At 44.0% G+C, this 27,867-nt stretch overlaps 1 protein-coding gene across 4 annotated transcripts in view; it reads right to left on the bottom strand.

The window, feature by feature from the left end:
• The window catches only part of LOC118400668 (microtubule-associated serine/threonine-protein kinase 3-like), a 51,989-nt gene extending 38,554 nt beyond the window's left edge, over positions 1-13,435 (bottom strand). Inside the window, exons 1-3 of one of the 4 annotated variants that reach the window (XM_052475179.1) lie at positions 12,887-13,435; positions 12,500-12,618; positions 4,901-4,981 (exon numbers count right to left, since the gene is read on the bottom strand). In XM_052475179.1, coding sequence (XP_052331139.1) covers positions 4,901-4,981; positions 12,500-12,555 — 137 coding nt within the window. In that variant the 5' untranslated portion in view covers positions 12,556-12,618; positions 12,887-13,435. The remainder of the gene's footprint in view (positions 1-4,900; positions 4,982-12,499; positions 12,619-12,886) is intronic. The other 3 variants (XM_052475180.1, XM_052475181.1, XM_052475183.1) reach the window with 3 other exon arrangements.
• Between the last annotated feature and the right edge of the window lie 14,432 nt (positions 13,436-27,867).

The following is a 27,867-nucleotide window of genomic DNA, read 5'->3' as shown; positions in this document are numbered from 1 at the left end:
AAATGTTCTGCCGCAGCCATAATAATGCAGGTTCCTTAGACTTCTTTGAGACTTGTGTTGTACAGTTATAACTATGGCAATGAACGCAACAAAATCCATCTTTTTAAGACAGGGTATATTTTGCCTGGCAACAAACTTACTACAAGCTGTGGTGTATCCACTACCATATCCTCACTAATATCACTTGTTTTCTCAATTATTTTAAATCGCCACTGCTTAGGAGATTCGATTGACCACTCAAACATTTGCCACCTCTATCTCCTTCACCCTTTCAGGGCACTCCAGGAACTCAGGATCATGATCCCTACCACAATTGCAACACCGTCATCCTTCTGCACACTGTTCTTTAGTATACTGTTTGTCTGTACACACTTGAAGCATGGCCAAATCCTTTACAATTCTTACACTGCAGTAATTTGGGGGAGAAAGCTCTTACGGCGTATATTACATAACCAAGCTTCACATGCATAGGTATTTGCTCTTCATCAAAAAACAACAGGACAGACAGGCTCTTATTTTTCTCCATTCACCCAGTGTGTCAGACATCGGGCACCACCCACTCCAGGAATTCTCCTCAGGTATTCAACCTGAACATCTGTCGTCACCCCTGAGAGGACTCCTTTAACGGGTGCTCTAGTCCAAAGTTCAAAACACAAAACTTCTGTTGTCTGGATTCTTTTGAGGCCCACTGCAATCTTCCACTGCTTTTCAGAAATACAATTAATCAAAATAAAACCACTCCTGGTCACTCTGACAGACTCCACTTTTCCAAGCACAAACGTCACCATTTGACACATCAAATAGGCTTCCCACATATGCATCCTTACTCAACAAACACATCCCAACAAGAAGCAATTCATTATCATTCACACACGTATCCTCCACTCCAATTTTACACAATTTCCCTTTTGTTCCAGTTTTCGATACTACAAATTTGCTCAATCCACTGCCTGAGTCGAACTCACCATCCTCTTCCGCCATCTTCCTGGTCCCCTCTTCATGCACATTTTCTCACGACCTCCTTATAAATAAAGTAAAGGCCCCTTATATTGTGGAGAACCAAAGGAATCCAAATTAAATATATAAATACATGAATATATAAAATTCATAAACAGCCTAATTAAATACCACATACTCAAGATGAAATTAAATAAATACAAATGTATTGCATCAAATGGATGAATAATTCAATTCAATAACACTTGAATAAAAACATCTATGGAGGTAGGCATAGGCCTATAAGGTTAGGCTAAAACAAATGTGAGACTGTTGCTCTACAATAGGCTTCTTTAATTCATTACATTTAAAAACAATTGCTGCTTCCATTCTTGTGTTGAGCATTAAAACATAAGGATCTCATATTTAAAAAAATTCAAGACGAAAATCAGTTTTGCAAGGAACTGGGAGATCATCAACATAGGTAAACCTATTTAGTGTAATGAGTTTTCATTATACATTTCATGTTAATATAAATTGTCAGTACTTTTTACATTCCATTTGAGTCATTTAGCAGTTGCTCTAATCCAGAGCGAATTACAGTTAGTGCATTCATCTTAAACTAGGTGGGACAAATACATCTGTCCTCAATTAAGTACCTATCAGCAAAGGCAGTGCTAGTAGGGAGAGGGTGGGAGTAAAGAGTGACTGTTCGTTGTTTTTTTCCTAAACTATCAGAGTGCTATTGACTGACACAACTAAGATCTGGGTGTGGCTCTGGTGTCAAGAGGATTTGTTTCACGTCTTAACCAGCCACAATGGTGACAGAGTCCTAGAGACCCTTAAAACAAGTCATGTGTTCACAGTAATGCCAGGTATGTTGACCATGTGTATTACATTCAAACTACATTCTATGGGAGTTTTTTGTTCTGCAGATTTGTCTTTGTGAATTCTTATTGTAAAAAAAAAAATGCCTGTGCCACATCTCTTTTGAAGTTCACAATCATACAAATCATGCCATAATTGTATTTTATTTTTTTAATACCCTCACAGTTTGTGTACTGTAAGAAATACAATGAAAAAAACGTAAATATTCACAAATTAATGATTTATGTATGACAATACATCTAAGAGGCAGATTAATTAACTAATTGTTGAAGCCAAGTAAAGTGTATATTGTGATGAGGTAAGTGCTGAAGTCGCTGTGCTAATACAAAAGGCCAGCCTCTCAAATCAAGTGATAAATGAACACACTTTTACATCTGAGAGGGACTCAACTGTGTGGCATGATACATACATTTGTTCTACAGACCTACAGGTAACATTTGCTAAGCACTCCAAGGGGCAAATTATCTAAAGTGATGAAGTTCAATTAATAAATGCAGTTAAATTCAGAAGTAGACTGCAAAATAACAAACATACAATATGAACACCTGCACCTGCTCTACATTATGAACACCTGCTCTTTCCATGACATAGACTGACCTGGTGAATCCATGTGAAAGCTATGATCCTTTATTGATGTCACATGTTAAATCCACTTAAAATCAGTGTAGATGAAGGGGAGAAGACAGGTTAAAGAAGGATTGTTAAGCCTTGAGACAATTGCGACATGGATTGTGTATGTGTGCCATTTAGAGGGCAAATTGGAAGACAAAAGGTTTAAGTGCCTTTGAACGGGGTATGGTAGAAAATACCAGGCACACCAGCTTGTGTCAAGAATTGCAACATTGCTGTATTTTTCATGCTCAACAGTTTCCCGTGTGTATCAAGAATGGTCCACCACCCAAAAGACATCCAGCCAACTTGACACAACTGTGGGAAGCATTGGAGTCAACATGGGCCAGCATCCCTGTGGAATGCTTTCAACAACTTCTAGAGTCTATACTCTGATTAATTGAGGATGTTCTGAGGGCAAGGGGTGGGGGGGTGCAACTCAATATTAGGAAGGTGTTCTTAATGTTTTTTACACTCAATGTATATTGCATGCAAGTGTAAGAGGATGCTTTTCGCCTTTCTTGACCCTAGCTCTATAGAAGAGCTTCAGGCTACTGTTTCGAGGTTGAAATGTTATCCTTGTTCCGGGTGCCAAGATATTGGTGGGCGTCTAGCCGATATGGTTATTTTCATAGAGATGACAAGCGACTATATAGTGCTAGGGAGCCTGGGATCTATTCTGCACAGGAGCAACTATGCAATCCGAGATTATGAAGCAGGACCAGAGATTCATTTTTTTAGAAGATTACAGGTAAGGGAGAGTGGTGTATATTGAGCCAAAGAGTTAGTTGAGCCACCGCTTGTTCCTAGGAAACAATAGACAAAATTAATGTGACCAAATACTTAGGAAGAGCTCATCATTTCATGGAGCCTGTGAAGGAAGAAACCACATGGTGGTAAGCAAGTTAGATCCAAAAAAACAGATTTTCACAAAGTCAAATGAATGTGTTTCATGATGCTTGTATATAAACCAAAGTAGATTATAGATACCTCAACTGATGCATAAACAAGCTAGAGTTGAAGTCTGAAGTTTACATACACCTTAGCCAAATACATTTAAACTCAGTTTTTCACAATTTTTTTCACAATTCCTTAATCCTAGCATTGCCTTTAAATTGTTTAACTTGGGTCAAATGTTTAGGGTTGGCTTCCACAAGCTTCCCACAATAAGTTGGGTGAATTTTGGCCCATTCCTCCTGACAGAGCTGGTGTAACTGAGTCAGGTTTGTAGGCCTCCTTGCTCGCACACGCTTTTTCAGTTCTGCCCACAAACTATCTATAGGATGAGGTCAGGGCTTTGTGAGGGCCACTCCAATACCTTGACTTTGTTGTCCTTAAGCCATTTTCCCACAACTTTGGAGGTATGTTTGGGGTCATTGTCCATTTGGAAGACCCATTTGCGACCAAGCTTCAACTGATGACTTGAGATTTTGCTTCAATATATCCACATAATTTTCCTTTCTCAAGATGCCATCTATTTTGTGAAATGCACCAGTCCCTCCTGCAGCAAAGCATCCCCACAACATGACACATGACACCCTGACAACATGTCACCCCTGTGCTTCATGGTTGGGATGGTGTTCTTCGGCTTGCAAGCCTCCCCCTTTTCCCTCCAAACATAATGATGGACCAAGGCCTTGATAAAACTTTCATTGAGTTAAGGGTAAGGAATGGGTGGTGTAGAGATTTCAGGATAGTATAGAGAAACAAATTTATGCACAACACTATAAAATAGTAGAATCTTAGATGGTGATCAAATAAATAATGTAATTTAAACAAAAATTTGTAATCTTAAAATATCAACAGTTCCTCTATTAACAGAACTGAACAACATTCTTGGTAGTTTTGCCAAATTAACCAGATACAGATATGATTTATCGCCATATATTACAATAACTTGGTGCTCACTACATAGCATACTGGATGCTGCTTCTGTTTGTCAAATCAGTTTTATTTCCTCTGCAGGGCACCATTGGGGGTTGCCAGGCAACCCCCAATGTTTTGTTTTTCCACCATAAACACAGAGCATGACTTACAATAGTCAAGACATTTAATTGCAGCTGCATTTAGCATGTTGCAACATTTTATCCAAAACATTTGGATAAAATGAGAGTTTGGATAAAAATGTGATTGAAACATTGTGCTTTTATCAGTCAAATGAAATAAGCAAAAATACTTTCTGTAAAAGGAAGTCTGCTTTAAAACACTATCTTCATAATTACATTTTAGCTAGTCATTTAGCAGACACTCACCCAAAGCGACTTACAGGAGAAATTCGTTTTAAGTGCCTTGCTCAAGGGCACATCAACATATTTTCACCTATTCGGCTCAGGATTCGAACCAGCAAACTTTCAGTTACTAGCCGAACACTCTTAACTGCTAGGCTACCTGCCGCCCATGTTCTTCATAGGAGCTGTTCTCAAGCCACTTGTGTGGCTGTGTGCTGTATGTGGGCGATCTTTCTTACCTCCAGGGATGAAGGGTTAGTAAAGGGCTGCAGGGGCTGCATGGGCTCAGTAGAGTTGGGCTTTGGCAAGTGGGTGACAAACTGTAAGACAAGACACAGTCACATGGATCAGTGTGTTGACTCAGCATTGTTGCTGTTGCCAACCAGTGTCTGGGTATCAGCTGACTACACCCCAACATCTCACTTTCATTGGCTGACACTAATAGTTCCGTGATAGACACTCAACAACTGTTTGCAAATGGTGGGGCATTACCCAACTCCGCAGCCGCTGTTTTAGAATACTTTTTCCAGACATATACTGTACAATCAGGTACTATGATAGTCCGTCATCGGATAGATACTAGTCATTAAGCAGACGCTCTTACAGTAGTGAGTGCGTACATTGTTGTACTTGTCCCCTATGGGAATCAAACCCACAACCCTGGTGCCATGCTCCACCAACTGATCCACACAGGACACCAGATCAATGTCCAGGGCAGGTCACAGCATGATTTTTGTCACATGCCGTTTTCAGTCAAAGCAGAAGTTATCTGAAAGTTATTTTCATTTCACTTATTGATTACTTTTGCCTGGTTTCCACATTGATAACGTTCTTGTCCAAGTCTACCCGCAAGTAACACTGGTGGTCTGATAGGTCTAGCCTCTAATGTCCCAATGGAGACACCATTGAGAATCAGAGATTTACACAAACCAGTACACCAGACGAGGCTGGAAGGAGGCGCTATAGGAGGATGGGCTCATTGTAATGGCTTGAATGCAATTGTTTGATGTGTTTGATACCATTACATTCTTCCATTACAGACATTACAATGAGCCCATCCTCATACAGCTCGTCCCACCAAACGCCACTGCAGTATACAGTCTTGTGTTTTGAGCATACTATTAGCTCATGCTGTCTGTCCTCTGTATTCTATAGGAAGACTCTTACAGTCAGGTCCATAATAATAATTAAGATGAGCAAAAAAGACTGTATAAAATAAATACAAATACTGAGCTTTATTGCATGCCAACATTATTTATGCTAATACAATTGCTCAGAGAAAGAGATTTTATAATAAAAAACCTCCAAAAGATAGGGGTCAATTATTGGCACCCCAGTTCAGTACACCAGTACCCTACCCTTGCGAGGATAACGACACTGAGCCTTTTTCTGAAGTGTTTTATGAGATTGGAGAACGCATTGGGAGGAATCTTAGACCATTCCTCCATACATAACCTTTTCAGATCCATAATATCCTTTGTCTGCTCTTATGGACTGCCCTCTTCAATTCAAACCACAGGATTTCATTGGGGTTCGAGTCCAGAGACTTCGATGGCCACTGGAGGAATGGTCTAAGATCCCTCCTAACATGTTCTCAAATCTCAGAAAACATTTGAGAAAAAAGGCGCAGTGTCGTGATCCTCACAAGGGTAGAGTGTTAAAAGTATCGAAAACAGCAACAGGGCCAACAATCAGTTTGACCCCAATCTTTATGTATTTTTGTTATTACTTGTTAAACAAAAAACATTTCTCGGAGCGAATATATTGGTATAAAATAATACAATTTCACATTTTTTTGGAGCATACAATATAGTCTTGTTTGCTAATCCTTTTAAGGGTGCCAATAATAATGGACCTGACTGTATACTACCCAACACATCCGCCATCGTCAAAATATGCCTGTTCAGCTATAATGCTGTAGCAGGCCGGCTTTCAGAAGTTGCTGACCCAGCTAGAAGGCTGGCTACTGTATGTTAATTTTCATGTACAGATCTCTGCTTTGCTAACGCGAGTGCACACTGTTTATATGGTTTCAGTGCTGTTGCAGCAGAGGGCTCTTCAGAAACCAGTGCAAAACTGTCACGCCCTGACCGTAGAGAGCTTTTTATGTCTCTATTTTTGGTTTGGTCAGGGTGTGATTTGGGTGGGCATTCTATGTTCATGTTTCTATGTTCTATTTCTTTGTGTTTGGCCAGGTATGGTTTTCAATCATTTACAGCTGTCTATGTTGTCTCTGATTGGGAATCATAATTAAGTAGCTTTTTTTCCCCTCTTTCTGTGTGGGATCTTGTTCTTCGTTTGTGACTAGGTAGTTTGCACTACGAAGCTGTTCGGTCATTGTTTTCTTTATTGTTTTGTCTAAAAAGTTTCACTTCAACAATAAATATTATGTGGAACTCAAGGAACGCTGCGCCTTGGTCTCATCTTTCCGACGACAGCCGTTACAGAAGATCCCACCACAAAGAGCCCAAGCAGCGTTTCCTGGACATGGGAGGAGATTTTAAACGGACAGGGACCCTGGAGACAGGCTGGGGAATATCGCCGCCCCAAGGAAGAGCTGGAGGCAGCTAAAGTGGAGAGGCGGCGATATGAGGGAAGGCAGCGCAACAGGCACGAGAGGCGCCCCAAAAATGTTTTGGTGGGGGCACACGGGGAGATTGGCAGAGTCAGGCGAGAGACCTGAGTGTCTCCGGGGCATTAGGGCGAACTGAACCCTCCCTATGTCTGCACTCCGCCAGTGCCGGGCAAATGTGGGCATTGAGCCTAAGGGAGAGGTGCGATTGGTAAGCACCAGATCTCCAGTGCTCCTCCACAGCCCGGTTCGACCTGTGCCTGCACTCTGGAGGGGCCGGGCAAAAGTGGTGATCCAGCCTGGAGGAGTGGTGCCAAGGCTGCGCACCAGAGCTCTTGTACTCCCCCACAGCCTGGTTCATCCGGTGCCTCCTCCACGCACCAAGCCTCCTGTAGGTCTCCCCAGCCTGGTGGGCCCTGTAGCAGCCCCACGCACCAGGCTGTCTCTCAAGTCTCCTCCCTCCAGAGTCGCCCTCCTGTCCGGAGCTGCCAGAGTCACCCTCCTGTATCTATATCCGCAGTGACATAACCTGGAAGGGCGCTCAGCAAGGAAGAAGCCACTGCTCCAAACCGCCATAAAAAAGCCAGACTACGGTTTGCAACTGCACATGGGGACAAAGATCGTACTTTTTGGAGGAATGTCCTCTGGTCTGATGAAACAGAAATATAACTATTTGGCCATAATGACCATTGTTATGTTTGGAGGAAAAAGGGGGAGGCTTGCAAGCCGAAGTACACCATCCCATCCGTGAAGCACAGGGGTGGCAGCATCATGTTGCGGGGGTGCTTGCTGCTGGAGGAACTGGTGCACTTCACAATATAGATGGCATCATGAGGCTGGAAAATTATGTGGATATATTGAAGCAAAATCTCAAGCCATCAGTCAGGAATTTAAAGCTTGGTCGCAAATGGGTCTTCCAAATGAACAATGACCCCAAGCATACTTCCAAAGTTGTGGCAAAATGGCTTAAGGACAACAAAGTCAAGGTATTGGAGTGGCCATCACAAAGCCCTGACCTCAATCCTATAGAACATTTGTGGGCAGAACTGAAAAAGCGTGTGCGAGCAAGGAGGCCTACAAACCTGACTCAGTTACACCAGCTCTGTCAGGAGGAATGGGCCAAAATTCACCCAACTTATTGTGGGAAGCTTGGGGAAGGCTAACCGAAATGTTTGACCAAAGTGAAACAATTTAAAGGCAATGCTACCAAATACTACTTGAGTGTATGTAAACTTCTGACCCACTGGGAATGTGATGAAAGAAATAAAAGCTGAAATAAATAATTCCCTCTACTATTATTCTGCCATTTCACATTCTTAAAATAAAGTGGGGATCCGAACTGACCAAAAACAGGAAATTGTTACTAGGATTAAATTAAATTGTTAAAAACTGAGTTGAAATGTATTTGGCTAAGGTGTTGTCACGCCTTGGTCATAGTATTTTGTGTTTTCATTATATATTTGGTCAGGCCAGGGTGTGACATGGGTTTAAAATGTTGTGTTTCGTATTGGGGTTTTGCAGGCATTGGGATTGCGGCTGAGTAGGGGTGTAGCATAGGTTTGGCTGCCTGAGGCGGTTCTCAATCAGAGTCAGGTGATTCTCGTTGTCTCTGATTGGGAACCATATTTAGGTAGCCGGGGTTTCACTGTGTATTTCGTGGGTGATTGTTCCTGTCTCTGTGTAGTTGTTCACCAGACAGGCTGTATTAGGTTTTCACATTCCGTTTGTTGTTTTGCATTTATTTAGTTATTTCATGTATCGCTATTTTTTATTAAAGAACATGAGTAACCACCACGCTGCATTTTGGTCCTCTCCTTCGACAAACGAACGCCGTTACAGAATCACCCACCACACACGGACCGAGCGGCGTGGTAACAGGCAGGAGCCGCAGGAGAGGCAACAGAGGCAGCAGCAGCAGGAGCAGCAGCAACTACAGTGGGAGAGGCTGCACTACTTTGAGAAATGGACTTGGGAGGAGATTCTGGACGGAAAAGGACCATGGGCACAGCCTGGAGAATATCGCCGCCCCAAGGAAGAACTGGAGGCGGCTAAAGCGGAGAGGTGCTGGTATGAAGAGGCAGCACGGCGAAGCGGATGGAAGCCTGAGAGTCAGCCCCAAAAATGTATTGGGGGGGGCTTACAGGGAGTATGGCTATGCCAGGTAGGAGACCTGCGCAAACTCCCTGTGCTTACCGGGGGGCTAGAGAGACCGGGCAGGCACCGTGTTATGCTATGGAGCGCACGGTGTTTCCAGTGCGGGTGCATAGCCCGGTGCGGTTCATATCAGCTCTTCGTATTGGCCGGGCTAGAGTGGGCATCGAGCCAGTAAGGTTGGGCAGGCTCGGTGCTCAAGAGCTCCAGTGCGCCTGCACGGTCCGGTCTATCCAGAGCCACCTCCAAACACCAGTCCGCCAGTGGCAGCTCCCCGCACCAGGCTTCCTGTGCGTGTCCTCGATCCAGTACCACCAGTTCCAGCACCAAGCACCAGGCCTTCAGTGCGCCTCGCCTGTTCAGCGCAGCCAGCGCTTTCCCCCTCTCCTGCGCTGCCGGAGCCTCCTGCCTGTTCAGCGCAGCCAGAGCTGCCAGTCTGCATGGAGCAGCCAGAGCTGCCAGTCTGCATGGAGCAGCCAGAGCTGCCAGTCTGCATGGAGCAGCCAGAGCTGTCAGTCTGCATGGAGCAGCCAGAGCTGTCAGTCTGCATGGAGCAGCCAGAGCTGTCAGTCTGCATGGAGCAGCCAGAGCAGCTAGATCCACCAGTCAGCCAGACTCTTCCAGATCTGCCAGTCAGCCAGACTCTTCCAGATCTGCCAGTCAACCAGACTCTTCCAGATCTGCCAGTCAACCAGACTCTTCCAGATCTGCCAGTCAACCAGACTCTTCCAGATCTGCCAGTCAACCAGACTCTTCCAGATCTGCCAGTCAACCAGACTCTTCCAGATCTGCCAGTCAACCAGACTCTTCCAGATCTGCCAGTCAACCAGACTCTTCCAGATCTGCCAGTCAACCAGACTCTTCCAGATCTGCCAGTCAACCAGACTCTTCCAGATCTGCCAGTCAACCAGACTCTTCCAGATCCGCCAGCCAGCCAGGATCTGCCGGAGCCAACTACCTGCCTGAGCTTCATCTCAGTACTGAAACAACGATAGACAGCTGCCTCTGATTGGGAACCACACTCAGCCAAAAACAAGGAAATAGAAAACACAGAAATAAAGATACTAGAATGGCCACACTAGTCACACCCTGGCCTAACCAAAATAGAGAATAAAAGCCTCTCTATGGCTAGGGCGTGACACCTACAGTCGTGGCCAAAAGTTTTGAGAATGACAAATATTAACTTCCACAAAGTTTGGTGTTTCAGTGTCTTTAGATATTTTTGTCAGATGTTTCTATGGAATGGTGAAGTATAATTACAAGCATTTCATAAGTGTCAAAGGCTTTTATTGACAACTACATGAACTTGATTCAAAGACTCAATATTTGCAGTGCTGAGCCTTCTTTCTCAAGACCTCTGCAATCCACCCTGGCATGCTGTCAATTAACTTCTGGGTGACATCCTGACTGATGGCAGCTCATTCTTGTATAATCAATGCTTGGAGTTTGTCAGAATTTGTCGGTTTTTGTTTGTCTACCCGCCTCTTGAGGATTGACCACAAGTTCTCAATGGAATTAAGGTCTGGGGAGTTTCCTGGCCATGGACCCAAAATATTGATGTTTTGTTCCCAGAGCCCACTTAGTTATCACTTTTGCCTTATGGCAAGGTGCTCCATCGCGCTGGAAAAGGCATTGTTCGTCACCAAACTGTTCCTGGATGGTTGGGAGAAGTTGCTCTTGGAGGATGGGTTAGTATCTTTCTTTATTCATGGCTGTGTTCTTAAGCAAAATTGTGAGTGAGCCCACTCCCTTGGCTGAGAAGCAACCCTACACATGAATGGTCTCAGTGTCACAGGGTGGGCATTCTATGTTCTTTTTTCTATGTTTTTGTATTTCTTTGTTTTTGGCCGGGTATGGTTCTCAATCAGGGACAGCTGTCTGTAGTAGTCTCTGATTGAGAATCATACTTGGGTAGCTCTTGCCCACATGGGTTTTGTGGCTAGTTGTTTTCTACACCCAAATCGTTACACTCAGGATGCTTTACTGTTGGCATGACACAAGACTTAGGGTAGCACTCACCTTGTCTTCTCCGGACAAGCGTTTTTCCGGATGCCCCAAACAATCGGACAGGGGATTCATCAGAGAAAATGACTTTACCCCAGTCCTCAGCAGTCCAATCCCTGTACTTTTTACAGAACATTAGTCTGTCCCTGATGTTTTTCCTGGAGAGAAGTGGCTTCTTTGCTGCCCTTCTTGACACAAGGCCACCCTCCAAAAGTCTTTGCCTCACTGTGCAGATGCACTCACACCTGCCTACTGCCATTCCTGAGCAAGCTCTGTACTGGTGGTGCCCCGATCCTGAATCAACTTTAGGAGACGGTCCTGGCGCTTGCTGGACTTTCTTGGGCGCCCAGAAGCCTTCTTCACAACAATTGAACCGCTCTCCTTGAAATTCTTGATGATCTGATAAATGGTTGATTTAGGTGCAATCTTACTGGTAGCAATATCCTTGCCTGTGAAGCCCTTTTTGTGCAAAGCAATGACGACGGCACGTGTTTCCTTGCAGGTAACCATGATTGACAGAGGAAGAACATTGATTCCAAGCACCATCCTCCTTTTGAAGCTTCCAGTCTGTTATTCAAACTCAATCAGCATTACAGAGTGATCTCCAGCCTTGTCCTCGTCAACACACACCTGTGTTAACAAGAGAATCACTAACATGATGTTAGCTGGTCAATTTGTGGCAGGGCTGAAATGCAGTGGGAATGTTTTGGGGGGATTCAGTTCATTTACATGGCAAAGAGGGACTTTGCAATTCATCTGATCACTCTTCATAACATTCTGGAGTATATGAAAATTGCCATAACACAAACGGAGGCAGCAGACTTTGAAAATTAATAGGTGTGTCATTCTCAAAACTTTTGGCCACGACTGTAAATGTCAACAGTATGTTTTTTATATATTTTTTAATATAATTTTATTTAACTTTTTTACCCTGGCAAGTCAATGAAAAACAAATTATTATTTACAATTACGGCCTACACATGCCAAACCCGGACAACGCTGGGCCAATTGTCCGCTGCCCTATGGGACTCCCAATCACGGCCGGTTGTGATACAGCCTGGATTCGAACCAGGGTGTCTGTAGTGATGCCTCTAGCACTGAGATGTAGTACCTTAGACCACTGCGCCACCCGGGAGGGCTGTGTCCAGGCACTCCGAGTTGCACCATGCTTAAGAACAGCCTTTAGGCGTGGTATATTGGCCATATCCCACACCTCCTCGGGCCTTATTGCTTATATAGATCACAGACAGAACAATGAATTAATGTGGCGCGTTCCACAAACTGGTTGCAACTGGTAGAGTTGAGAAATACATAGTAGGTGTGTCCAAACACAACTGTAGCCTGTTGTCTTTTCGTATAAAGCACATAAGACGTCTTTGTAAAGTAACTTAAGTAACTATTCAAGTGAATTCCCCTGGTTCCCCGACAACATTTAATTATTCTGTTACGTAGATAATTTATGCATAAATTATACACCATATAAAAACATACAACTTACTCCAAAGTAAGAGAGGGGATGTTCAGTTTGTCTCTCCTCGACTTCATCGTTCTACGATTCCTTCCAAAAGGGACCTCTGTTGACTGCTGCTTGCACTTCACTTGTCACCGTGCACCACGGGTGATTTCGCAGTCCGTTTCTCTTTCATCGTGCGCGAGCGGGAACTAAAAATAACTGTCAACAAGCTATCGTTTACCGGTGGCTTCAGCACATCTTCGCTAACTAGTCCCAACACTGTCAACACACACAACATGTCAAGGAAAGCAAACTCAGCATAGACAATCCGTTTCTGAAAAGGCGCGTGTCAAGTGTGTAGTCCAAAGCGCACCAATGCAGAATTGAGAAGCGACAGTGCTATTGGAACAGTGGTCACTCCCACTTAATGGGGGGAGGTCAGGATGAGAGGTTGATCAAGGTAATGAAAAGGCCCTGGAGAAAGTGTTGAGAGAGAAAAGTCAAATAAAATATGTATAAATATTGAATGTACGATTAATTTACCCCCTAAAGCCTCGTTCACAATATCCATTAGCCGTATGTCATGCATTTCAATGGCGATGTCCACAACACAAGGGAATCGCAACGCCCCCATGCGTTTTAAGACTGCATTGCTCGACCGACGTCGGATTCTTTGACATTTTGAGCCTGTAATCGAACCCACAAATGCTGATACTCAGTTTTCATCTGTGCTAACATAATTGCAAAAGGGTTTTCTAATTATCAATTAGCCTTTTAAAATGATGAACTTGGATTAGTTGCTGATAATGGGCCTCTGTACGCCTATGTAGATAATCCATAAAAATCATCCATTTCCAGCTACAATAGTAATTTACAACATTAACAATGTCCACACTGTATTTCTGATCAATTTGATGTTATTTTAAATGGACAAAAAATATATATATTTTCTTTAAAAACAAGGAAATTTGTAAGTGACCCCAAACTTTTGAAAGGTATAGTGTATTTAACCTCTGCACATCAGTGGAAACTGCTCAGGGGAGGACGGCTCATAATAATGGCTAGAATGAAGCTCCTGGAATGGCATCAAACACATGGAAACCATTAGTTTTATGTATTTGCTACCATTCCATTAATTCTGCTCTAGCCATTACCACGAGCCCACCCTCCCCAATTAAGGTGCCACCAACGTCCTGTGCTGCACATTGATCGGGTACTGGTACTCCCTGTGTGTATGTGTGTGTACCAGTCAAAAGTTTGGACACACCTACTAATTCTAGGGTTTTTCTTTATTTTTACTATGTTCTACATTGTAGAAGAATAGTGAAGACATCAACTAAGAAATAACACATATGGAATCAAAAAAGTGTTAAACAAATCAAAATATATATTATATTTGAGATTCTTCAAAGTAGCCACCATTTGCCTTGATGACAGCTTTGCACACTCTTGGTATTCTCTCAACCAGCTTCATGAGGTAGTCACCTGGAATGCATTTTGATTAAAAGGTGTGCCTTGTTAAAAGTTAATTTGTGGAATTTCTTTCCTTCTTAATGCATTTGAGCCAATCAGTTGTGTTGTGACAATGTAGAGGTGCTATACAGAAGATGGCCCTATTTGGTAAAAAAAAAACAAGTCCATATTATGGCAAGAACAGGTCAAATAAGCAAAGAGAAACAATGGTCCATCATTACTTTAAGACATGAATGTCAGTTAATGCGGAAAATTTAAAGAACTTTTAAAGTTTCTTCCAATGCCATCGCAAAAACCATCAAGCGCTATGATGAAACGGGCTCTCATGAGGACCGCCACAGGAAAGGAAGTCCCAGAGTTAACTCTGCTGCAGAGGATAAGTTCATTAGAGTTAACTGCACCTCAGATTGCAGCCCAAATAAATGCTTCAGAGTTCAAGTAACAGACACATCTCAACATCAACTGTTCAGTGAAGACTGTGTGAATCAGGCTTTCACGGTTGAATTGCTGCAAAGAAACCACTACTAAAGGACACCAATAAGAAGAGGAGACTTGCTTTGGCCAAGAAACACGAGCAATGGACATTAGACCGGTGAAAATCTGTCCTTTGGTCTGATGTGAGATTTTTGGTTCCAATCGCCATGTCTTTGTGAGACGCGGAGTAGGTGAACGAATGATCTTTGCATGTGTGGTTCACACCGTGAAGCATGGAGGAGGAGGAAGTGTGATGGTGCTTTTCTGGTGATTTATTTAGAATGCAAGGCACACTTAACCAGCATGGCTACCAATGCATTCAGCAGTGATACACCATCCAATCGGATTTGCTCTTAGTGGGACTATCATTTGTTTTTCAACAGGACAATGACCCAACACACCTCCAGGCTTTGTATGTGCTATTTGACCAAGAAGGAGAGTGATGGAGTGCTGCATCAGATGACCTGGCCAACACAATCCACCGACCTCAACCCAATTGAGATGGTTTGGGATGAGTTGGACCGCAGAGTGAAGGAAAAGCAGCCAACAAGTGCTCAGCATATGTGGGAACTCCTTCAAGACTGTTGGAAAACCCTTCCAGGTGAAGCTGGTTGAGAGAATGCCAAGTGTGTGCAAAGCTGTCATCAAGTTTTGTCTAATCTTCGTTATTGTCCAGTCCAGTGCTGCAAGGAAATACCTAGTTAAGCTGCAGCTGGCGCAGAACAGAGCTGCACGTTTTGCTATTCATTGCAATCAGTGTGCTGATATAAATACTATGCATGCCAGTCTCTCTTGGCTAAGAGTTGAGAATAGACTGACTGCATCACCTCTTCTTTTTATAAGAAACGTGTTGAAAATCCCAAATTGTATTCATAGTTAACCTACACACAGCTCTGACACACACTTACTCCACCAGACATGCCACCAGGGGTCTTTTCACAGTCCCCAAATCCAGAATAAATTCAAGAAAGCGTACAGTATTTTATAGAGCCATTATTGCATGCAACTCCGTTCCATCTCATATTGCTCAAATAAACAGCAAACCTGGTTAAAGAAAACAGATAAAGCAACACCTCTCCTCTATTTGACCTAGATAGCTTGTGTGTATGCATTGATATGTAGGCTACGTGTGACTTTAAAAAAAATGTATGTAGTTTCGTACTTAAACTGTTCATGTCTATTAATGTTCTGTATTACGCCATGTTTCATGTTTTGTGTGGACCCCAGGAAGAGTAGCTGCTGCTTTTGCAACCGCTAATAGGGATCCTAATAAAATACCAAATACCAAGGAAAAGGGTGGCTACTTTGAAGAATCTCAAATATTTTTTTATTTGTTTAACACTTTTTTGGTATTAATCAATGGATTTCACATGACTGGGAATGCAGATATGCATCTGGTCACAGATAACTTATTTTTTTTAAGTAAGTGGTGTGGCTCAGAAAACCAGTTAGTATCTGGTGTGACCACCATTTGCCTCATGCAGTGTGACACATCTTCGCATAGAGTTGATCAGGCTGTTTATTGTGGCCTGTGGAATGTTGTTCACTCCTCTTTAATGGTTGTGAAAAGTTGCTGGATATTGGCGTGAACTGGAAAATGCCGTCGATCCAGAGTATCCTAAACACATCTGGTGAGTATGCAGAACTGGGACATTTTCAGCTATCAGGAATTGTGTACAGATCCTTGCGACATGGGCAGGCAGTACATTATCATGCTGAATCATGAGGTGATGGCTGCAGATGAATGGCGCGACAATGGGCCTCAGGATCTCGTCACGCAATCTCTGTGCATTCAAATTGTCATCAATAAAATGCAATTGTGTTTGTTGTCCGTAGTTTATGCCTTCACATACCATAACCACACCGCCACCATAAGGCACTCGGTTCACAAAGTGAACATCAGCAATCTGCTCACCCACCCAGGCCAATTGGCCATACTGCCAAATTAATATTCAATTATCTGGCAACTGCTGTATGTGTTGTGTTATGACAAAACTGCACATTTTAGAATGGACTTTTAGTGTCCACATTTCTAGGATCTGTGTAATGATAATTCTGTTTAATCAGTTACTTGATATGCCACACTTGTGATGTGGTTGGATTATCTTGGCAAAAGAGAATTGCTCACTAACAGGGATGTAAACACATTTGTGCACAACAACTTAGAGAAATAAGCTTTTTGTGCATATGGAACATTTCTACAATCTTTTATTTCAGCTCAAGAAACATGGGACCAACACTTTAAATGTTGAGTTTATATTTTTGTTCAGTGTCGATCCATTTGTGTATTTTATCCATCTTCTTACTATTTTATTTTTAAACTATGCATTGTTGGGAAGGGCTCAAAAGCTAGCATTTCATGAAAGTCTAAACCAGTTATATTCGGCGATTGTGACAAATACAATTTGATTTAACCATCTTCTTTACAAACAGAAGACAGCTTTGGGATTCTCCAGAACCCGTCTTGGTACCGACGCATGGAGAACTGGATGATCATCTTTTGCTGCTTCTTGTCTTCCTTCCTACGGATCCAGGGCATGGGAGCCGACGACATTCTCCAGCTTCCCTGACAGGTGGGGTGCGATCTTAGCAAGGAGACGGATTACCTAGTCTCTGGCGTTCTCATTATTTTCCTCCATCCTGTTGATTCAGAGGTTCCATCCACATTTATATGCTCTAATTCTATGGCCTTGGTTTTTACCTCTTTGTCTTTCAGGAGTAATGAGTCCTTTTCCAGGTAAGCAATTTTCGTTTTGCTTTCTTTTATCTCAGCAGCATTGAATTGAACAGTCTTAGATGCATTCGTGATTGCATCCACGTGTTCTGTTTAATTTGAGAGTTATGGCTGTGAGCATGTTGATGGCTCCAAGTAGTGTTACATTGGAAATCTTGTTGACTTCTTGAGGATAATTATTAGGTGGAGGCAGGGGTTGGAACCGGTTCAGGAAACAGAACCAAAAACCAGAAAATAAACATTTCTAGAAACAGAAACGGAACAAGGAACGAAAGTGATCTATACTGTTCCAGGAACAGAGCCATTATTTTAAAAGTATGAGAACTGGTTAATAACGTTATTTTATGTTCTGGGCATTGTTTTCCAGTCCCGCAAAAAAATACAACAAACCGCCTATGCAAAGCCCTCAATCTGAAACTACTTCCAGTGTCTGCCTGATATCTTACAATATTTGCCTGTGTTAGTGTGTGGAGACTACCTTCCCCTCGGAAGTATAGGCTACTGTAGCCTATTTACATTACATGCTTGTTTCACAATATAAATATATATATACAGTGGGGCAAAAAAGTATTTAGTCAGCCACCAATTGTGCAAGTTCTCCCACTTAAAAAGATGAGAGAGGCCTGTAATTTCCATCATAGGTACACTTCAACTATGACAGAAAAAATGAGGGAAAAAAATCCAGAAAATCACATTGTAGGATTTTTTATTCATTTATTTGCAAATTATGGTAGAAAATAAGTATTTGGTCAATATTTTTTTTAAATCTCAATTCTTTGTTACATACCCTTTGTTGGCAATAACAGAGGTCAAACATTTTCTTTAAGTCTTCACAAGGTTTTCACACACTATTGCTGGTATTTTGGCCCATTCCTCCATGCAGATCTCCTCTAGAGCAGTGCATTTTTAGGGCTGTTGCTGGGCAACATGGAATTTCAACTCCCTCCGAAGGTTGAGATCTGGAGACTGGCTAGGCCACTCCAGGACCTTGAAATGCTTCTCATGAAGCCACTCCTTCGTTGCCCGGGCGGTGTGTTTGGGATCATTGCCATGCTGAAAGACCCAGCCACGTTTCATCTTCAATGCCCTTGCTGATGGAAGGAGGTTTTCACTCAAAATCTCACGATACATGGCCCCATTCATTCTTTCCTTTACATGGATCAGTCGTTCTGGTCCCTTTGCAGAAAAACAGCCCCAAAGCATGATGTTTCCACCCCCATGCTTCACAGTAGGTATGGTGTTCTTTGGATGCAACTCAGCATTCTTTGTCCTGCAAACACGACGAGTTGAGTTTTTACCAAAAAGTTATATTTTGGTTTCATCTGACCATATGACATTCTCCCAATCTTCTTCTGGATCATCCAAATGCTCTCTAGCAAACTTCAGACTGGCCTGGACATGTACTGGCTTAAGCTGGGGGACACGTCTGGCACTGCAGGATTTGAGTCCCTGGCGGCGTAGTGGGTTACTGATGGTAGGCTTTGTTACTTTGGTCCCAGCTCTCTGCAGGTCATTCACTAGGACCCCCGTGTGGTGCTGGGATTTTTGCTCACCGTTCTTGTGATCATTTTGACCCCACGGGGTGAGATCTTGCGTGGAGCCCCAGATCGAGGGAGATTATCAGTGGTCTTGTATGTCTTCCATTTCCTAATAATTGCTCCCACAGTTGATATGAAATTGACTTAAGTAATCAGACTCTTTACTCAGTACTTTGTTGAAGCACCTTTGGCAACGATTACAGCCTTGAGTCTTCTTGGGTATGACGCTACAAGTTTAGCACACCTGTATTTGGAGAATTTCTCCCATTCTTCTCTCAAAAATGTCTAAACCTGTTTTCTCTGTCATTATGGGGTATTGTGTAGATGAATGAAAATGTGCCATTTAATCCATTTTCGAATAAGGGTGTAACGTAACAAAATGTGGAAAAAGGGAAGGGGTCTGAATACTTTACGAATGAACTTTCACACTTCAATTCATAATTGAGTTATACAATACATTTCCAGATATTTTTGAATAATCTGGCAATGCTAATAGCCCATCTAGTGCTAATTGCCCATCCAGTTTTTCATACATATAAAAAACAATCATGACAGCTGTGATGGAAACAGAAAGTTTCAGAACAACTTTGTGAGACATGGCAGTGGTAACGCCTTTATGACCAAATATTGGTATTAAAAACCATCATATGGAAGAGAACTTGGAGTTACACGATGATATTGTTTGTGGTCCTCCCTCTACGACTTGGGGAAACCATACAATTTATTGTGCTATAGATAAAATAATTAATCATTTACTTCACAGGGTGGTTAAAGTGCACGGTGATGTTGATTTTCCTTTCCTATAAATATTGATGGTCTTATAATCAAATAAAATTGTATTTGTCACATGTGCCGAATGCAACATATGTTTCACCTTACAGTGAAATGCTTACTTACAAGCCCTTAACCAACAATGCAGTTAAGAAAATACCTTAAAGTAAGTGATAAGAATAACAAATAATTAAAGAGCAGCAGTAAATAACAATAGCGGGGCTATATACAGGGGGTACGGTACAGAGTCAATGTGTGGGGGCACCGGTGTCGAGGTAACTAAATGTAGGTAGAGTTATAAAAGTGACTATGGGGTGGGGGTTGGCAATGCCAATAGTCTGAGTAGCCATTTGATTAGCTGTTCAGGGGTATTATGGCTTGGGGGTAGAAGCTGTTTAGAAGCCTCTTGGACCTATATTTGATGCTCCGGTACCGCTTGTCGTGCAGTAGCAGAGAGAACAGGGTGGCTGCAGTCTTTGACAATTTTTAGGGCCTTCCTCTGACACCGCCTGGTAGACAGGTCCTGGATGTCAGGAAGCTTGGCCTCGGTGATGTACTGGGCCGTACGCACTACCCTCTGTAGTGCCTTGCGGTCGGAGGCCGAGCAGTTGCCATACCAGGCAATGATGCAACCCGTCAAGATGCTGTAAATGGTGCAGATGTAAAACATCAGTCTCCTTAGGGGGAATATGTTTTGTCGTGCCCTCTTCACGACTGTCTTGGTGTGTTTGGACCATGTTAGTTTGTTGGTGATGTGGACGCCAAGGAACTTGAAGCTTTCAACCTGCTCCACTACAGCCCCGTCGATGAGAATGGGGGTGTGCTCGTTCCTCCTTGTCCTGTTGTCCACAATCATCTTCTTTGTCTTGATCACGTTGAGGGAGAGGTTATTGTCCTTGCACTACACAGTCAGGTCTCTGAGTGGGTTAGAGAGGATCTAGGGTTTCTGGGATGATAGTATTGATGTGAGCCATGACCAGCCTTTCAAAGCATTTCATGGCTACAGACGTGAGTTCTATGGGTCGGAAGTCATTTAGGCAGGTTACCTTAGAGTTCTTGGGCACAGGGACTATGGTGGTCTTCTTGAAATATGTTGGTATTACAGACACAGACAGGGAGAGGTTGAAAATGTCAGTAAAGACCCTTGCCAGTTGGTCAGCGCATGCTCTGAGTACACGTACTGGTAATATGTCTGGCTCTGTGACCTTGTGAATGTTGACCTGTTTACAGGTCTTACTCACATTGGCTGCGGAGAGCGTATGGCTGCGGAGAGCGTAATCTTACAGTCGTCCGGAAAAGCTGATGCTCTCATGCATGTTTCAGTCTTATTTGCCTCGAAGCGAGCATAGAAGTTATCTAGTTTGCCAGCTCTCGGCTGTGCTTCCCTTTGTACGTAGTCTGTAACAGTTTGCAAGCCCTGCCATATCCGACGAGCGTCGGAGCCAGTGTAGTACGATTCGATCTTAGTCCTATATGAACACTTTGCCTATTTGATGGTTCGGAGGGCATTCTGGTTAGAGTCCCGCTTTTTGAAAGCGGCAGCCCAACCCTTTAGCTCAGTGCGAATGTTGCCTGTAATCAATGGCTTCTGGTTAGGGTATGTACGTACAGTCACTGTGGGGACGACATCCTCAATGCACTTATTTATAAAGCCAGTTACTGATGTAGTGTACTCCTTAATGCCATCGTAAGAATCCCGGAACATATTCCAACATATTTTATTGATCGAGCCACTGGTCTTTCAGGAATCTGGAGGATGGAATTATGGTCAGATTTGCCAAATTGAGGGCGAGGGAGAGCATTGTATGTGCCTCTGTGTGTGGAATAAAGGTGGTCTAGAATGTTTTTCCCTCTGGGTGCACATTTAACATGCTGATAGAAATGAGGTAAAACTGATTTAAGTTTCCCTGCATTAAAGTCCCTTGCCACTAGGAGCGCTGCCTCTGGATGAGCATTTTCCTATACAGCTCATTGAGTGTGGTTTTAGTGCCAGCATCAGTCTGTGGTGGTATGTAGCTATGAAAAATACAGAAACTCTCTAGGTAGATATTGTGGTCTACAGCTTATCATGAGATACTCTACCTCAAGCGAGCAACACCTTGAGACTTCCTTAGATATCATGCACCAGTTATTGTTTACAAATGTGCATAGGCCCCCGCCCCGTGTCTTACAAGAGGCTGCTGTTCTATCCTGCCTATAGAGTGTATAACCCACCAGCTGTATGTTCTTAATGTCGTCGTTCAGCCATGACTCAGTGAAACATAAGATATTATAGTTTTTAATGTCCCATTGGTAGGATATACGAGTTTTCAGTTCATCCCATTTATTTTGCAGCGATTGAACATTAGCTAGCAGGACGGAAGGCAAAGGCAGATTAGCCACTCGTCACCTGATCCTCACAAGGCACCCTGATCTTTTTCCGCTAAATTTTCTTTTCCTTCTCCAGCGAATGCAGGGGATCTGGGCCTGGTCGGGTGTCTGCAGTATCTCCCTCCCGTCCGACTCATTGAAGAAAAACTCTTAGTCTAATCTGAGGTGAGTAATCGAGGTTCTGATGTCCAGAAGCTCTTTTCGGTCATAATGTAGCTGCTGCCGTCTCTTATGTACAAAGCAAGTTACGAACAACGCCCCCAAGAAAAAGAACCGATTAGACGGCAGCCATTCCCTCCAGCGCCATCTTCTTTAGGTGACATGATGATCAATGCTTGACTGCTGTTTTACAAATAAAAATTATTCTCACTCTTATCCATAATAATCTCATCATGTTGACTAACCTACCCTCCCAGCCTACCTGCACTGTATCTGCCAGCTGTTGGCTAGAGCAGATGTACCAAGACCAGAGTGGTACAGTTGAAAATGCAATGGAAAACACATTTCACTTTAGATTTGTATTCAGTGCATGAAAATGTAAGTGAACGTTTTGTTTGCACTACACCATCGCAAACTGATTTTTATCCGCAACAAGTCAGTTTGGTGAAAAAACATTACCTGTGGGAAAATTAGAATAATTTTTTTTTTCCTTATGCAGATTTTTAAATAATCACATGAAAATCTGTCGCCAAATTGGATGGAATCCTAGCGAGTGACATGAATTGGCCAGGTAACAAAAACACAGATTGTTGTCATACCTTGTCCACACAGGTTAACAATATTATTTTGTAATTTGGGTGACCTAACCCTTTAAACCCATTTTAAACCCATTTACATTTCTTTCAAACTTATTGTATTACTTGTCTAGTTAAATAAAAAATAAAAATAAAACATAGCTGCTCCAGGAATTCCCCTCAGACTCCTATGCTTCCGTCAGAGCCATAGCCTACCATGTACATCAGTCTCTTTTTGTGTGTGTGTATGCGCGTGTGCTCTTCATGTTTGTATGTGCTGTGCATGTTTGCATGTGTGAGTATGCGTGTGTGCATGCTTGCATGAGTGTTTGTCTGTGCGTGTGTTTGTGTTAATTAGGCTTTATGCTTGTACATGGTTACTGGTGGTTGCTAGGATTCTGCACACACTCCAGATTTGACCTTATGCATCTGATATGTAAAGCTTAGAAAGATGCATTTTTGAATATAATCCTTTTATCTCCCCCATATGCCCATAAGCAAACCACAACTCTCTCTCAAAAGCATGATGTATTAAAGCATTGTCACACATTTTCTAATGGGATATTCAGTGTGAAACATTGACATTAGAAGGCAGAACCAGAGATCCTGTGTACCAGTTGAGGCTGCTATGGGGAGGACAGATCATAATGTCTGGAACGGAGCAAATGTTATGGCATCATACACATGGAAACCATGTTTTTATAATGTATTTAATATCATTCTACTCCAGCCATTACCACAAGCCCATCCTCCCCAATTAAGGTTCCACCAAACTCCTGTATTAGCGCGCCAAGTCTAGGTCCAAAAGGGCTCCTTAACAGCCTCTCTTTACATTGACCCCCCCTCCCTCCATTGTTTTTACACTGCTTCTACTCACTGTTTATTATCTCTGCATTGTTACTTTATCCCTTCCTTCATGTACAAATAACCTTGATGTCAGGCCTTGGTCTTAGTATTTTGTGTTTTCTTTAATTATTTGTTCAGGCCAGGGTGTGACATGGGTTTATTGTGTTGTCGTATAGTTTTTTTTTGTAGGCATTGGGATTGTGGCTGATTAGGGGTGTGTCTAGCATAGGCTTGGCTGCCTGAGGCGGTTCTCAATCAGAGTCAGGTGATTCTCGTTGTCTCTGATTGGGAACCATATTTAGGTAGCCTGGGTTTCACTGTGTATTTTGTGGGTGATTGTTCCTGTCTCTGTGTAGTTTCACCAGATAGGCTCGGTCACTTTGGTTTTTCTTTTTTACTTGTTTTGGAAGAAGAGAACGAGCGCCATTCTCCTTGCGGAGATGGTGCTAAATACATCAACACGGTCGGTCCCTGGGATTGGGCTGGCCAACACGATTCGGTTTGCTTGGAAGGAAAAGGAGTTGGAGCCTTTAGGACGGGAATCTTTTGGAAGGATAATATTGATGGGGATTCTAAAGCTGACGGTGAAGGAAGTGTTTTGTTTCCAAGGCAACTCGTTGGAGGGTGCATACGACGTGGCACTATATACAGAGGAAAAACACGATGATATCCTGAGAAGGGCAAGAGCAGTGGGAGGTGAGTGGCCGATGTGCCACTACGATATAACAAGCCTGGCGAAGAATAACTTTAGGGTTGTAACTGTCAACATTTACAACCCTTACGTTAAGGACGAAGAGGTGAGGGCTTTTCTGGGGAGATACATGGATAACGTCTCCTCAGCAAGGCACCTCAAAGACTCCCTTGGGTTTTGGAATGGGAGGAGAGGCTTCCAGGCCCTCCTCAGAGAGGACCCAAAGGGACATGGTGGCTACCTCCATCCTCCTGCTATGTTCTCCCTAGGGGCTGACAGGGGGACGTTGTTTTATGCACGTCAGCCCCCATTTTGCAGGCGCTGTATGGCCTACGGTCACATATTCGCCTCGTGCAGGACAAGAAAATGCAGATGTTGTGCATCTGAGGATCACGAGGCGAGGGATTGTGACAAGCCTAAGACGTGCCATGGGTGTGGCTCGTCAGCACACCTGTGGCGGGGGTGCCCGGCCCGTCAGAGGTCATATGCGTCTGCGGCTGGGGGGGGGAGCAGGGGCAGGGGATGGGGGAAGAAGAGGAGGGGAAGGAAGCACGCCTCATGACCAGAGTACAGGTCCAGAGGGGAAGGCCACAAGGAAGGAGGAGCAAGAAGCGGCGGATGGAAGAGAGAAGGAAACGGAAGGCACCGGAGTAGGAGAACCAGGAAAAGCGGCGGAAGAAGGCAACCGAGTGGAGGAGCATGAGAGAGAAGAAAGTGAGGGAGGAGTGGTGGAGAAGGAGACGGTGGAAGAGCAAGTGGACTGGGGGGAAAGTGCCCTGGTGGAAGAGATGAGGGGTATGGTGGAGGAGCTGGCGGGGGGGGAGGGTGGTATCTCTCCACTGCCGATATCAACAAAGAAGAGAATGAAGAGGATGGTGCGATTGGCCGACAGTGAGAGGGAGGGGATGGCCAAGAGAGTGATGGGGGTGGGAGAAACCTCTGGGATGCTGCTGGTTTCCCCAGGCCCTCAACTTCTGTTGGGTGGGGACACACCTAACAAGACTCAGGACTGGGTACAGGAGGAGGTGGGGAGTTTTTTGTTTGGGGACTCAGCCTCCCCAATTTTTTTCCAAACCAGCTGCAACACAGGGGAGGGGGAGGATTGTGGGGGTAGACCCAGGGTGCAGGGCACCCCGGAGCCAAACACTATTCCTGCATCCTGGGATGGTGTGATGGAGGAAGAGGGGGGGATGTCGGGATTACGGATGGTGTTCTCACCGGTAGATATGGAGCAGGAGAGCATCGGGTGATTCTCCTGTTTTTTTTTTTTTTTTTTTCTGTCTGGGTTTATAATTTGAGTCTATTACATGTTTTTATTTTTTCATGGGGTCTAATTTTACTTTTGTTAGTTTAAATGTAAGGGGATTTTGTGTGGGTACAGGGAGGTAAAAGTGGAGGATTCTTTTGTGGTAATGCAGGGGAGGGTTATAGGGGTGGATGTCACGATAAGGGATTGTAAATTTAAATTAGTGGTGGTGTATGGGCCACAGATGGTGGCAGACAGGAGGGAGATGGTGGACTGTCTGACGCCCCTGTGTGTCTCAAATAGGAAATTAGTGATAGGGGGGGATTTTAATACAGATTTAGGAAGAGGGGGGATAGCAGTGCAGGCACCATTGCCAGGCTAATGGCTTGCCATGGTCGCTCTGGATAAGAGCGTCTGCTAAATGACTTAAATGTAAATGTAAATGTCTGGTAGATGGTGGTCTGCACACTACTCCGAAAATGAACGGTCCTACATGGCGCAACTCCAGGGGGGTTGAGCGGAGGCTCGACTATATTTTTGTACCCAGGTCTTTGGGTAAGTTGTCTGGGCGGCTGTTGCCTGTTTTCTTTTCGGATCACGACGGGGTGCTCCTGCAGGTGGGGTCGCCAGTCTGCCTCTTTGGTAGGGGGTACTGGAAGCTAGATCGGGATGTGCTGGAGGAGCAGGCTTTTGTTGACGGGTTTTATGGTTTCTTTTGGAGGCTTGAGGGCCTCCGGTCCATGTGCAAGGGGGTGTTAGAGTGGTGGGAATTAGTTAAGGTGAAGATTAGGGCTTTTATAATAGGGTATTGCAAGAGGGAAAAAAAGGGAGGAGAGGAGGGAGGTGGATCGTATCCAAAGGTTAATTGAACTCGAATACGAGGCAGGCAACCTCGGCGGGTCGTTTGACTGGGAGAGATCCACAACCCTAAAGTCTCATTATGTTCTAGAAAGCCACTATGCGCACGCTCCAGGAAGTTGCAGGAGCGGAAGGCTCGAGCTTTCCTGGAGCGTGCGCATAGTGGCTTTCTAGAACATAATGAGACTTGTTCTGCTATGTTCTTTAAGTTGGTTAGGGCCAGACAGAGTAGGAAGGCATGGTGTTAGGGAAGAAAATGGTAGTATAGTTAGAGAACCAGAGGATATGGTCAGGGTGACAACTGATCATTTCCAAGGTTTATTTAAGGAAAGGGAAATAGATGTAGAGCAGGGAAATGTGTTTTTAGAACACTTGTCCAGGCGGTTGCCGGAGGACATTAGAGAAGTGATGGAGGCCCAGATCTCACTAGAAGAGGTTGAGAGCGCTCTTAGGATGATGGGAAAAGGGAAGGTGCCTGGGATGGATGGGCTGCCGGCTGAGTTTTATCTCAAGTTTTGGGGTATACTTGGACCAGTGGTCCTCGAAGTCTTGAAGGCCATCCTTGAGACGGGGGTCCCGGGGGGATCAATGGCTGTTGGTGTGCTGTCACTTTTATATAAGAAGGGGGAAGTAACAGACCTTGGCAACTGGCGTCCGTTGACCATGCTGTGTGTAGATTACAAGCTACTTGCAAAGGTTTTAGCAGACCGGTTGCGCACAGCCCTTCCCTGCGTCGTTCATGAGGATCAGACGTGCGGGGTAGAGGGCTGCTCTATTAGATGGAACCTACAGTTAATCAGGGACTCCATCGCTTGGGTTGAAGATAGAAGACTGCCTTTAATGGTAGCAGCGCTAGATCAGGCGAAAGCCTTTGATCGCGTGAATAGATCCTTTTTATTCAGAGTGTTAGGTCGATTAGGATTTGGGGAGAAGTTTATAGGATGGATTCGTACATTATATGTCGGAGCGGGGTGCCGAGTTAGTGTAAATAGTCACTTGGGTGACGTTTTTGACCTCTCGTCTGGGGTCAGGCAGGGGTGCCCACTCTCGGCTCTCCTCTTCGTTCTGTACATGGAGCCTCTGGGGGCTGCCATTAGGGCAGACACAGGGGTGGAAGGCTTGCTGATCCCTGGAAGTGGTGGGCTGCGTGTTAAGATGACGCAGTACGCCGACGTCACTTCCTTGCTGTTGTGCAAGGACTCGTGCCTGACAAGGTCCCTTGCCATCTTTGGGGATTTCACCCGAGCGTCGGGAGCAGTTCTGAACCATGCAAAGTCTTCCGTCAAGTTTT

Source organism: Oncorhynchus keta, chromosome 22, assembly GCF_023373465.1.
Source record: "Oncorhynchus keta strain PuntledgeMale-10-30-2019 chromosome 22, Oket_V2, whole genome shotgun sequence".
Taxonomy (NCBI): Eukaryota; Metazoa; Chordata; class Actinopteri; order Salmoniformes; family Salmonidae; genus Oncorhynchus; species Oncorhynchus keta.
Note: the sequence above shows the minus strand (reverse complement) of the source record. Positions and strands in the feature narration are given on the sequence as shown.